This window comes from Carcharhinus amblyrhynchos, chromosome 13, assembly GCF_965287045.1.
Source record: "Carcharhinus amblyrhynchos chromosome 13, sCarAmb.v2.hapA, whole genome shotgun sequence".
Taxonomy (NCBI): Eukaryota; Metazoa; Chordata; class Chondrichthyes; order Carcharhiniformes; family Carcharhinidae; genus Carcharhinus; species Carcharhinus amblyrhynchos.
The window spans coordinates 13041115-13055117 of NC_137336.1; the positions used below are offsets into that span (position 1 = coordinate 13041115).

Here is a 14003-nt window from a genome sequence, read left to right on the forward strand (position 1 = left end):
TACTTAGTACTTCTGACCACGGAAACGGCTATCCGCACGGCTGAGAAAGGCTGGACGCATTACACTCGAGTGAAAGGACTGGTGCCAGAACCAGCAGAAGTGCCTACTCCTGGCCACCACACCGCGAAGAACTGATTGGACTTGATTTTTGATATGTCAATTTGGGCAATATACGGCAATAGCGGGATGTTACTAATAATATGTTTACTCTATGGGGGCATAGGTGCTGGGCAGGCGGCCCAAGTGTACTCCCTTACTATAATCCAATCACCCCAGGCACAGGTAATTGAGATCGACCTCTGTCGAATGGTACCCTGCAAAGACGACCTTACGGGGCAGAAGAGATACCAGGGGAGGGAAATAGAATTACTTGTCTTCGATAAGAACCCAAAGTGTACTAAAAATGAACAGGGGAAAGTAGAATCTTGTCAAGTAGGGGGGTTAAATGAAGACGTTAAGTTAAGGATTCGCGAGAAAGTATCACTGGTTCCACGGAAGATCTTTCCCAGAGACTGTAAGCTAAACCAATGTAACCCCCTCTACCTCACCATAAAAAAGTCAGACGACGGTGGGACAGAGGGCCTCGACGGACAAGTTTTTGGGGTCAAGATCAAGGAACACACAGGGAGGGTGGGGGCGGCCCTGTGTTGTGTGCGGGTTACAGTCAAAAATGCCGAAACCAGGAACTCCTCCGCCCCTAGCCGGGGAGTCTCGGGAGAAGTCAGGGTAGTGGAGGTAAAGGATTTAAGAGAGACCATTGAAATAGAAACGGGATTCAGGGAAGCGAACACCTGGATAGAATGGGTCAAATATACGGTACAAAGTGTCGGAAAAGGTAACTGTTATGCGTGCACCAGTAGCCGGCCAACTCCCCAGGTGGTCCCATTCCCGCTGGGATGGGATAAAGAACCAGCTGAAATGGAGTGTATGGTGAAACTGTATCAAAACAGAGAGGCTTGGGGAGACCCCACTTGTCGCTCCTTGAGCCTGACATTTCCCCCAATCAAACTGAACAGGGCGTCTCAACCCCCCCACTTTTTCCGGAGTAACGGGGATACATCACACCTGTATCACCCGGACTGGGGATGGATTGGACAGGGAAGTGGGAAGCTTCGATAGGTGTGGAACAGTTAAGGAAGTCAGCGACACCACCGAGGGAGGAAACTACTCCCAAATCCAGGTACCTAGAGCTGATCTATGGTGGTACTGTGGAGGGAGGACTTTGAGACCCATTTTACCTCAGAAATGGAAGGGCACTTGTGCACTTATCCAATTGGCCGTACCCTTTACCCTGGCATTTGAACATCAGGGACCCCGTGGAAAAGAACGAGGGAAAAGGAGCCTCCCGGGTTCTTTTGATGAACGAATATATCTGGACGCCATAGGGGTCCCTAGGGGGGTCCCTGATGAGTACAAAGCCAGGAGCCAGATAGCAGCAGGATTTGAATCCCTGTTCTGGTGGGTGACTGTCAACAAGAATGTAGGTTGGATCAACTATATCTATTATAATCAACAGAGGTTTGTTAATTATACCCGAAATGCGATAAGCGGGATAGCGGAACAATTGGACGCAACCAGCAGAATGGCCTGGGAAAACAGGCTAGCCCTGGACATGATTCTAGCAGAGAAAGGGGGGGTATGCGTCATGATAGGAACTGAATGCTGCACCTTTATCCCAAATAACACAGCTCCCGATGGGTCAATTACCCGAGCCCTCGAAGGGCTAACGACCCTAGCTAATGAACTAGCTGAGAACTCGGGTACAGACCTAGATCTCACTAGGTGGTTGGAAGCTTGGTTCGGCAAATGGAAAGGAGTAGTAATGTCCGTCCTTGTCTCTTTCATGGTAACGGCAGGGGTATTGGCCGCCCTAGGGTGTTGTATCATCCCTTGTGTTCGGGGGTTGGCTCAGCGGCTAATCGAAACAGCCCTGACTAGGGGGGATGTCCTGAATGGAAAAGTGATAAATATGAATTTAGAGACGGAAGAGAGGATAAGCCTCTTAGGCGATAAAACTCTGGATGAACAGGCCCTCGACCTGCTGGAACGCCTGGAACACCAGAAGAATGTCAAAAATTACAAAGCGTAAGAAAAACAGGGGGGATTGTGAGGGATGGTAGCGGTAGTGTAATTTTTGAGTCAAGCCATCTGGGGCGGAAACCATGACAGAACCGTTAGTGTAACCTGAGGGGTTAAACGCTAAGACCAGCAGATGATGAAACACGCAGAAAAAGAAGAAAAAAAACATGAGACTGGCAGGCGCTCGGGGTCTTCAGCATAGCCTAAAAGAGATTTACACCATATAAAATAAATGGGTAAGCAATTTACGGGACAATGAAAAAGAGTTAGCTGAATTGATGAGAGGTAAAACGATTTAAGCCTTAAAAGGGGTGATTGGATTAGAGTTAATGGGATGTCAACAAGGGAGGAGATCACTCAGTAAAGAGATTAAGGAGTGGTACCCAATAAAGAAAGGAGGGCTGTCCTATTGTTATCTAGGAAAAATGTATATAAACTAAGATTGTGTAAAGCAAGGTGTGTGTACCCACGGGACGGCACCCTTTCTTGCAAGATCGAATAAACCGACAGTTAGCTGAACTCATCCGTGTATTTGATTCAAGGGGGGGAATCATAAAGTGAGTATCTGACCGTTTCTCACACTCTTATCCCCACTCCCTGCTTTCTGTTTGTCAGCCGATCTATCCGTGCCAATACCTTGCCTCATATCTGTGTGGGTTTCCTCCGGGTGCTCTGGTTTCCTCCCACAGTCCAAAGATGTGTGGGTTAGGTTGATTAGCCATGCTAAGAAATTGTCCCTTAGTGTCCAGGGATGTGTAGGTTAGCGGGATTAGTGGGTATAATATGTTGGGATATGGGGGTAGGGCCTGGGTGGGATTGTGTTCTGTGCAGACTCGATGGGCCGAAGGGCCTCTTTCTGCACTATAGGGTTCTATGATTCAGAGCCACTATTGGCTCTGAGCTTATTTAGCAGCCTCCTGCAAGGCACCTTGTCAAAGGCTTTCTGGAAAATGAAATAAACCAGATCCACTGGCTCTCCTTTGTCTAACTTTTTCATTACTTCCTCAAAGAATTCTAACCGGTTTGTCAGGCATGACCCCCTTTTGATGGAGTAGTGCTGACTCAGCCCTATTTTACCATGCATTTCCAAGTACTCTGCAATTTCGTCCTTAATAATGGACTCCAAGATCTTATCCATGACTGAGGTATAACGGCCTATAATTTTCCACCTTCTGCCTCCTCTCCCCCTTAAACTGGGGTGTTACCTTAGCCCTTTTCCAGTCCACTTGGCTGATAACTTTCCTCTTCAACCCACACATAGCCAACAAACAGAGTGAGAGCTGCGGAGCCACATGGAACACCAATAAACAGACAATTGAGTTGTTGAAGCAATGGTTCCACTGCCTCAGCCATACTGGAGGGACCTCTAGATGTATTCTCTATCTTTATCAATTTAACACAGCAAATTTAAGTATGTGTCACAAGTAGGCTTACATTAACACTGTAATGAACTTACTGTGAAAATTCCCTAGTTGTCACACTCTGGTGCCTGTTTGGGTACATCGAGGGAAAATTTAGCACGACCAATACACCTAACCAGCACGTCTTTCAGACTGTGGCAAGAAACCGGAGCACCCAGAGGAAACCCATGCAGACACAGAAAGAATGTGCAGACTCCGCACAGACAGGGATCCAAGACAAGAACTGAATCTGGGTCTCTGGTGCTGTGAGGCAGCAGTGCTAATCACTGTGCATTTCTCATCATTGAGCTAGCCTCAGTAGCCCCCTCCTCCCCACCCCACATCAAATCCACCACTGGGGAACCCGGAAGTGTGCGATAAAGAGTTCCCACTGGCCACCTTCAATGCATTGAAGAGTTCGGCTTCTCCCACCCCTCCAGAGAATTCCAGATCCCCTCCCCTTTCCAACATCCCCAGACTGCTCCTCAACTCCTGCTATCAATCCCGTCGGATCTAAATCCCCTCTGCTCACCCACATCAACCTGAAACTAAGTTCGCACGGCCCCGCACTTCACTTTGGCACAGGAAGCGGATGATATGAAATCCTTCACCCCGCCACCACCCCATCAAAGCAAAGAGATTATTTAAATGCACAGATAATCCTCCGGCCCAAACTAAACACGATGTGGAAATGCTGGCGTTGGACTGCGGTAAGAACAGTAAGAACTCTCACCATCATCCAACAGGTTAAACCTCTTAGACTTTAACCTACTGTCCAAACTGAACAAACAAGAAATGAAAATTCAGTTTGACGTGAGTGCCTCAGCCTTCGGGGTGCGGTGAGTGTGCTGATTGATGAAAGCATTTCTACTTACTTCCTCTGCTGATTGAGAGATAAATGTTTGACTGGTGAGATACTTGTCATTTGCTTCTCCCCCACACACGTCCACCGCCGCGATGGAATTGAACGGGAAAGTTGCTTTGGTGACCGGAGCTGCTCAAGGCATCGGGAAAGGAATTACTGAAATCTTACTGAAGAATGGGGCTAAGGTAACTCTGTAGTTTCTCCTGCCTTTACTGACTTCTCAGGCTGCTGCTTGCCACTTCCTGTTTTAGGTTGAGTTCCAGAAATTCACATTTCTGATGGTCTCAGATCTTCGTCTGGAGCTATGGTCTGAGCTGCACGCACCGCTGCCTCACAGGGATTCGGCTTCAACTCCCAACTTGGGTCACTGTCTGTGCACAATCCCCCCCTGTCTGCCTGGATCCACTAGAATTTAGAAGAGTAAGAGGCATCTTGATCAAAACCTTTAAGATCCTGGGGTGTACTGACAGGTTGGATGTGGAGAGGATGTAAACAAACAAAGAACAACACAGCACGGGAAACAGGCCCTTCGGCCCAACGAGCCCACGCCGCCGTCCCATTGTCTCAGTGACCTATTCATGATTTTAGTCTACGCCTAATGTGCGAGGATCAGGGAGGTCCAATATAGGGACAATTTGTTACCCAATCAATCAGCCTAAAAGCGCATCTTTGGGATGTGGGAGGAAACCGGAGCCCCCGGAGGAAACCCACGCAACCACGGGGAGAACGCGCAAACTCCCACAGACACAGGCCCAAATCCATGTGTCCGCACAGCAACAGAGATAGTCTCTGAACTGTCATGTTGCCCTCAAGATGGTCCAGTTTAAGCACACTAACGACATGAAGCAATAGGCAACTCCCGAAGCAACATCCAAGAGCAGCCCACTACAACCTGCCGCATGCATGCCCCTTGCTGGTCAACAAGGTGGACTTAAATGCCTGTGGAGACAAAAAATTCATTATTAAACAGGCAAAGACTGTAACATCCCTGAGGCAAAAACGGAATCCCAAGCCTACAATGTTTAGTAAGGCCTGCTATATCCCCCTATATGTAGACCGCTCATGTGGCTGTCTAAGTGACTCTTAAACAACCCTAGCGTGCCTGCTTCCACCACCTTACTCGGCAGTGCATTCCACACCCCCACTACCCTTTGCGTGAAAAACTGCCCTCTAATATTTGTCTTATACCTAGCCCCCCTCACCCTAAGCCCTCGTTCTATCCATTTCTAATAGCGGAAAAAGCTTACCACCATTTACTCTATCTATCCCCTTCATAATCTTATAAACCTCTATTAGATCCCCCCTCAGCCGACGTCTCTCAAGGGAAAACAGCCCAAGTTCGTTCAATGTTCCCCCTTGTTGGAGAATCCAGACCTAGGGGTCACTGTTTATTAATAAAAGGGACAGAAGTGAGGAGAAACTTTTTCTCTCAGAGGTTGTGAGTCTGGGTGGAATTGTGAGTTATGAGGAGGATGTAAAGAGGCTTTAAGGCAATTTAGACAAGTTGAGTTGAATGGGCAAACATATGACCATGCAGCACAATGTGTCTAAATGTGAAGTTGAAAAACAGAAAAGTATTAATTAATTGATGATATATTGGGAAGTGTGGCAGTCCAAAGGGATCGGGGTGTCCTTGTACACCAGTCAACGAAAGTGGTGAGGCAGGTGCAGCAAGAAGTTCATTTATTAAACCGAAAGAGAGAATGCTGGAAAATCTCAGCAGGTCTCGCAGCATCTGTAAGGAGAGAAAAGAGCTGACGTTTCAAGTCGAGATAACCCTTTGTCAAAACTAAAAGACGTAGACAGTGGGAGATATTTGTACTGCAGGGTGAGGGAATAAAAAATGAGTCATAGCCACAAAAACTAGGGAGAAAGGCTGTTAATGGCAGTCCACAGAGAGAATAAAGGGTGTGAATGGCCAAACAGCAGAGATGCTGAATCAGAGGGTAAACTGACAGATTAAAATGTGTGGGAAAGGGGGGAATGGGTGGGAGAGAAATAAAATTTAGAAAAAAGGGGCAAGGGGAAGCAAAGGGGGAGAAAAGGTAAGAAAAGGCGGGACTTGTGGGAAATTCTTCTACGTGGCCTGATTAATTTAAACCTTCTCATTAGACATTTCATTTCACAAAGGCAAAAAAAGTTTATTCAGTTCAATAATATTCTTCAATTGAACTAGTTTGATTAAAACATTGAAATGTTAGAATCAAAAACATTACAAACTAACAATATTCAGACAAACACACAAGTAAGACAAGACAATTTTCTTTTTGGCTGAAAAGATCTCTGATTTCACTGACACAGCAAATTAGTAATGAGGAATTCTCAAAAGATCTCAGATTTCATGCCAAAGAGTAGAATTGTTATACTTTTTGTTATCAGATTAATTAGCCCAGCACTTAATTAAAAGCAATTTAATTCATTCACTGATCTATCAATTTAATGATGGCATATTCTTCAATCAATTATATTTTGACACCTTCAAATATAAATCAGTCATTTGTCTGTTTGTTTTACGGAAGTTATCTCCCAAAAATGGCTTCTTATGATGTAGCGTTTCTCTAACTAGTTTAAACCGGCTGTAAAATCAAATTAAGACACCTTTAACTTTTGGTATTATCACACTGCTTGGGTAATTTAATTTGTTGCATAATTTCAAAATTTGTGCCTGATTTGTGCTGATGTCTTCCGTGACTACATTTTTCATTTTACTGGCATGTTACAAATTCATTTCTTAGGGACATTATTAAGATGTTACTTAGATATTTTGTATTATTCTCAAATCACACATTAAAACATTAGCTGCCAATTATCCACATGTTGGGTTTTAGAATTAATCAGAATTCTCAACTACAGGGAAAAGATAGGGGGAAAGAGTGGGGGAGTGGGGAAAAAATGAAGAAAGGCAATAAAGAAATAAAAGGTAAAGAACAATAAACAAAGGGTAGAGTAGAGCAAATCATCTGAAGTTGTTGAATTCAATGTTGAGACCGGAACGCTGTAAAGTGTGTAGCTGGAAGATGAGATACTGTTCCTCCAGTTTGCGTTGAGCTTCACTGGAATAATGAACATAGTTCATTTATTATTCCTGTCACAAGTAGGCTTATATTCACACTGCAGTGAAGTTACTGTGAAAGCCTCCTGGTCGCGCACAATCTGGTGCCTGTTCAGGTACACTGAGGGAGAATTTAGCATGGTCAATGCATCTAACCAGAACATCTTTCAGACTGTGGGAGGAAACTGGAGCACCCAGAGGAAACCCACGCAGACACGAGGAGAACGTGCAAATTCTGCGTAGACAGTGATCCAAGCCGGGAATTGAACCCGGGTCCCTGGTGCTATGAGGCAGCAGTGCTACTCCTGCTCCTGGTTTCTGGAATCATCTTCCTCAAATGCAGGCTAAGAATTTATTTTATAATTAAATCAGTGTTAAATTATTTAATTGGAATTAAAAGATAATGTTAAAAAGAAATAACACTGATAGTAAATCCAAAGAATTCTCATTGTTTCCTATAATTTCAAATCTGAGAAATATTAATAATCACAGCAATAATAATACCCACCTCCCATGGATGGGGTAAGTTTGTGACATATGGAGGTGCAGCAGGTACGCGAGCAGGTTGGCAGACAGTGCTTGCTGCCTCTCAGCATGCTTTGTTTGGCCTCTGGAAGATTGACGTTGGTTCCATGGGACACTCTCCCCCTATGGGATAAAGGGAGTGGGATAGCTTGATCTTGGGTTTGGACATAGCTCGGCACAACATCGAGGGCCGAAGGGCATATACTGTGCTGTACTGTTCTATGTCCTATGGGACACTCTCTCTCTACCCACCGCCTCCCCCCAGTCCTCGGACACACACGTTTTCTTCTCCCCACCACTTGCAGAAACTCTCTTATACCCAACCACTCACAACCCCCGCCCCCTTGCTGGCTGAGTGCACGGAGGTGTTCGCCTGGTGCACAACCAAGGTCATCCAAGACCTTAGGATGGTCGTGCTCAGCTCCGAAAGTGCACACGGTCTCGAGGTGGCGCCGGTGTGTGGTGGGATCCTGCCCAAGCGTTCCCCTGCTCGGACAGAATTCCACATTGGCCTAAAACCTCAGCACCGCCCCTCCTCGGGTCAGGTACCCCACAGCATGAGCCGCCTTGTGGAAATGTCATCCGTGCCTTTTTCCACTGCGCAGGAGTGTTTCCTGTACGGACTGCTGCTGCACACCTTCCACTATTACGTCCTCGCCTGTCGCCCGGATAGACCTTGGCTGGCCTTGTTGCCGCTGGATGGTGGAACTCCCCCAGTTACATCGGGGACCTGTAGTGGAGGGTGATGCATGTAGCAGTTCTGCACAACCACAGGAGTCACTGGTTCACGGGCTCTGAAGCTTGCCCCTTTATGGTCTTGTGGCGTCCGTGGACCGTGTCTATGTTTCGTGTCTTAGGTTGCACTCCCTTTTTGTTTTCCTGAAGAACCTTTTATTAATGTTTTGTTTACACTTCATCCCACGCTCCTGATCTATGGACACCTGGTGTGGAGAGGGGCGGTTTTGGGATGGCGATCTCCTTGTGAACCTACTCCTGGGCCTAGCAAAGCGCGCCATTTACAGATCCAGGCAGTGGGCGATCGAGGGGACTGTCCCTTCTGACTATCTGCCCCTCTATCGCGGCTACGTTCACGGTCAGGTGTCCCTGGAGAGGGAGCAGTTGACGCCTCCTGCGCCCGTTGGGCAGCGCAGGGGCTGGGCTGCATTACTGACCCCAATAATCACATCTTAATTTGATGTTTTCAAATTTCCTTTGTAGTTTGATTTTGTTTGGGCTGTTCCCCATCCTTTTGGGGATCTGCCAGTTTTACTTTGTCTTGATTTAACTTGAGTTTGTTTATTTAGTTTGACATTAATAGAAGCCAGCCACTCACACAAACTCTTGTTCACCCATCGTTCTCATACACACACATTTTCCTATTAGGGAATTGGGGGGAGGGTAATTGAAGGAGGAGGAATGGGGGACTGAAGGGGGGATGGGTGAGTGAAGGAGGGGGGATGGGGGAGTGAAGGAGGGGAGATGGTGAGTGAAGGAAGAGGGGTGAAGGAGGGGGATGGGGGGTGAAGGAGGGGGATGGGGGGGGTGAAGGAGGGGGATGGGGGAGTGAAGGAGGGGGATGGGGGAGTGAAGGAGGGGGATGGGGGGGTGAAGGAGGGGGATGGGGGGGTGAAGGAGGGGGATGGGGGGGTGAAGGAGGGGGATGGGGGGGTGAAGGAGGGGGATGGGGGGGTGAAGGAGGGGGATGGGGGGGTGAAGGAGGGGGATGGGGGGGTGAAGGAGGGGGATGGGGGGGTGAAGGAGGGGGATGGGGGACTGAAGGGGGGATGGGTGAGTGAAGGAGGGGGGATGGGGGGGTGAAGGAGGGGGATGGGGGGTGAAGGAGGGGGATGGGGGGGTGAAGGAGGGGGATGGGGGGGTGAAGGAGGGGGATGGGGGGGTGAAGGAGGGGGATGGGGGGGTGAAGGAGGGGGATGGGGGGGTGAAGGAGGGGGATGGGGGGGTGAAGGAGGGGGATGGGGGGGTGAAGGAGGGGGATGGGGGAGTGAAGGAGGGGGATGGGGGAGTGAAGGAGGGGGATGGGGGAGTGAAGGAGGGGGATGGGGGAGTGAAGGAGGGGGATGGGGGAGTGAAGGAGGGGGATGGGGGAGTGAAGGAGGGGGATGGGGGAGTGAAGGAGGGGGATGGGGGAGTGAAGGAGGGGGATGGGGGAGTGAAGGAGGGGGATGGGGGAGTGAAGGAGGGGGATGGGGGAGTGAAGGAGGGGGATGGGGGAGTGAAGGAGGGGGATGGGGGAGTGAAGGAGGGGGATGGGGGAGTGAAGGAGGGGGATGGGGGAGTGAAGGAGGGGGATGGGGGAGTGAAGGAGGGGGATGGGGGAGTGAAGGAGGGGGATGGGGGAGTGAAGGAGGGGGATGGGGGAGTGAAGGAGGGGGATGGGGGAGTGAAGGAGGGGGATGGGGGGGTGAAGGAGGGGGATGGGGGAGTGAAGGAGGGGGATGGGGGAGTGAAGGAGGGGGATGGGGGAGTGAAGGAGGGGGATGGGGGAGTGAAGGAGGGGATGGGGGAGTGAAGGAGGGGGATGGGGGAGTGAAGGAGGGGGATGGGGGAGTGAAGGAGGGGGATGGGGGAGTGAAGGAGGGGGATGGGGGAGTGAAGGAGGGGGATGGGGGAGTGGAGAGGGGGATGGGGGAGTGAAGGAGGGGATGGGGGAGTGAGGAGGGGGATGGGGGAGTGAAGGAGGGGGATGGGGGAGTGAGGAGGGGGATGGGGGAGTGAAGGAGGGGGATGGGGGAGTGAGGAGGGGGATGGGGGAGTGAAGGAGGGGGATGGGGGAGTGAAGGAGGGGGATGGGGGAGTGAAGGAGGGGGGACTGATGGGGGGCAGAAATGGGGATATAAGTGAATGAGGGGAAATGGGAAGTTAAATGGCTGTGATCCTGGTTCCACCTGCCGGGATTTACATGTGCGAATTTACATTTCAGCCCCATCCACACAGCAGCTAATGCAACTTTGAGTCAAAGAACAAAGAACAAAAACAACCCAGGAAACAAGCCCTTCGGCCCAACGAGCCCACGCCGCCATCTCAACACCACCAGTCCCCCTCTCCACCCACGACCCTTGTCTAATGTTTATGGCCATCCAGATTGAGGGAAACTGATTTAGGGACAATTTATTCCTGCCAATCAGCCTAACAGCACATCTTTGGGGTGTGGGAGGAAACCGGAGCACCCAGAGAAAACCCACGCAAGCACGGGGAGAATGCGCAAACTCCCACAGACACCGGCCCAAATCCATGTGTCTGCACAGCAATCAGTGATAGTCACTGAGCTGTCGTGTTGCCCAGCATCTGGTCCAGTTTAGGCACACACTAACGACATGAAGCACTAGGCCAATCTCGAACTACCAAGAGCAGCCCCAGTACGACCCATCGCGTGTATGCCCCTCGTTGGACACAAGGCGGACCGACTTAAAACCTGTGAATGAAAAGGGGAAAAAAAGACATTATTATTGTACCATATCCATTTACCTTACCAGGGACACCCCAATGCTAATGACCCTTATTTAAAACAATCTCCTATATCCACCCATCTCCAACCCAGTCATGTGCCTGTCTAAGTTACTCTTAAACAACTCTAGCGAGTTTGCCTCCACCACCTTACTTGGCAGAGCATTCCATACCCCCACTACCCTCTGTGTGAAAAACCTCCCTCTAATATCTGTGTTGTACCTCTCCCCCCTCACCTTAAGTCCATGGCCCCTTGTCCTACGTGTCTCTATCATAGGAAATAGCTTACCTCTGTTTACTCTATCTATACCCTTCATATCTTATATACCTCTATTAGATCCCCCCCTCAGTTGGCGTCTTTCAAGGGAAAAGAGCCCCAATTTCTCAATCTTTCCTCATACCCCAGTCCTTCCGTACCAGGCAACATCCTGGTAAACCTCCTCTGCACTCTCTCCAGAGTCTCCACGTCCTTCCGGTAGTAAGGTGACCAGAACTGGACGCAGTACTCTAAATGCAGCCTAACCAACGTTCTGTACAACTGCAACATTAGACTCCAGCTCTTATATTCTATACCCCTTCCTATAAAGGCTAACATACCATAGGCTTTCTTCACCACACTCTCCACTTGTACTGCCACCTTCAAAGACTTGTGCACTTGCACCCCCAGGTCTCGCTGCGATTCTATACTCCTTATGGGCTTACCCTTTATCATATAATTTCCCCCTACATTGTTCCTTCCAAAATGCATCACCTCACATTTATCCGGATTAAACTCCATTTGCCATGTATCCGCTCAATCAACCAGCCTATCAATATCCCGCTGTATTGCCAGACACTGCTCCTCACTGCCCGCCAATCCAGCCATCTTGGTGTCATCAGCAAATTTGCTGATCACACCACCTACTCCCTCTTCCAAATCATTTATATACACTACCAAGTGTAGTCAAGCTCCAAAATGCCGGGTGCCAACACCTCGTGCACTGCCCTCGGGAACACTGACTGACCCGATCCCTCCGCTCCCAGACACACTGACCCGAACCACACTTGGACAATGAACTGAAATTTCCCATTTCTCTGAATTCACATTTTCAGCAAAGCTCCATTTAGACCCTTTGTGGTTAACCTTGTCTTGTCTTTCTTTAGGTGAGTCTGTTAGATGTTAATACATCAGTTGGTGAAGCTACTAAAGCCGCCTTTGAACAGATCTATGGTTCTGAAAACGTTTTGTTCCTTTCCTGCGATGTGACATCAGAAAATCAGCTGAAAGGTAGAGATTCAAATTTTTAATTTAACAACCATCCAACAGACTGACTGGTTTTTAAAACACAAACTCTTCCACCAAGAGTGTTAAAACCACTTGGTATCGGCCAGCAATTAGTGTTAGGAAATACATTCCTGCGTTACAGTATTAAATATAATCAATAAAGAGTATACTCTTTACCATCACACCAACGGAACCAGGAAGAACGAGGAGAACTGTTTCGAAACAATCAATTAGAGCAGAAATGAACATACAGATTGGTATGGAGTTTGCTCATTCTCCCCACATCTGTGTGGATTTTCTCCAGTTTCCTCCCACAGTCCAAAGATGTGAGGGTGGGTGATTGGTTATGCTAAATTGACTCTGGTGTCAAGGGATTAGCAGAATAAATGCATGAAGTTATGGGAATAGGGCCTGGGTGGGATTGTGGTCGGTACAGACTCGTTGAATGGCCTCCTTCTGTACTGTAGGGATTCTAGGTGTACGACAGCTCATTGGGAATGCAGGTTTCAAAATTCCACCCACAGTCTGTGCATTGGTACTAGTTGATGCTGTTCAACCTCTTTGGGGGTCTCAGTGTTCCTGGTTCAGATTTGATTTGATTTATTATCACATGTACTAGTATATAGTGAAAAGTATGTCTCTTGCGTGCTATAGAAAAAAAGCATATCATTCAGAGGGAAAAAGGGGAGGGCACAGAATGTAGTCTTATAGTCATAGTTAGGATGTGAAAAAGATCAACTTAATACAAGGTAGGTAATAGAGCCTTGTTAGAGAGTTTAATAGAGTTAGAATAAAGTTTTAGAAGCATAGAACGAGAGTGAAAAATAGAATTAAAGGCTATGCTGGCAAGAAGTTATCTCGCCCTGGTGATTTTCTTGGATAATTGTTTCTCGATGCTCTTGGCTTGAGGGTCTCAGGGCCCCTGCTTTAGGATCTCAGTGTATCTGCTTTAGAGTCTCGGGGATCTCAGGGCTCCTGCTTCAGGGTCTCGGGGATCTCAGGGCTCCTGCTTCAGGGTCTCGGGGATCTCAGCACTCCTACTTTAGGGTCTCGGTGTTCAGTATTCCTGCTTTAGTGTCTTGGCTCCTGCTTTATGGTCCCGGGATCTTGGTGTTCTTGCTTTAGGGTCTCAGGACTCCCGCTTTAAAGTCTCAGGGTTTTGGGGTCTCAGGCTCCCATTTTAGGGTCTCGGCTCCTGCTTTAGAGTCTCGGGGTGTTGGTGTTCCTGCTTTAGGTCTCAGTGTTCAGTGTTCCTACTTTTGGGTCTCGGCTCTTGCTTTAGGGTTTAGGGGTCTCGGTGTTTTTGCTTTAGGGTCTCAGGACTGCCACTTAAAAGTCTGGGGGTCTCAGGGC

The 14003-nt window shown here is 48.5% G+C and overlaps 2 protein-coding genes across 2 annotated transcripts in view; both read left to right on the forward strand.

The window, feature by feature from the left end:
• Window positions 1–120: 120 nt before the first annotated feature.
• On the forward strand, window positions 121–2581 carry LOC145351453 (uncharacterized). Its single transcript, XM_080201044.1, is given in 2 exon segments — window positions 121–1061; window positions 1063–2581. Coding segments are annotated over 2 exon segments (1935 nt in total). The 5' UTR covers window positions 121–153; the 3' UTR covers window positions 2090–2581.
• Window positions 2582–4357: 1776 nt separating this feature from the next.
• The window catches only part of LOC145351454 (15-hydroxyprostaglandin dehydrogenase [NAD(+)]-like), a 34437-nt gene continuing 24791 nt past the window's right edge, over window positions 4358–14003 (forward strand). The window contains exons 1-2 of the mRNA XM_080201045.1: window positions 4358–4529; window positions 12530–12653. Of these exons, the coding sequence (XP_080057171.1) occupies window positions 4437–4529; window positions 12530–12653 (217 nt within the window). The 5' untranslated portion in view covers window positions 4358–4436. The remainder of the gene's footprint in view (window positions 4530–12529; window positions 12654–14003) is intronic.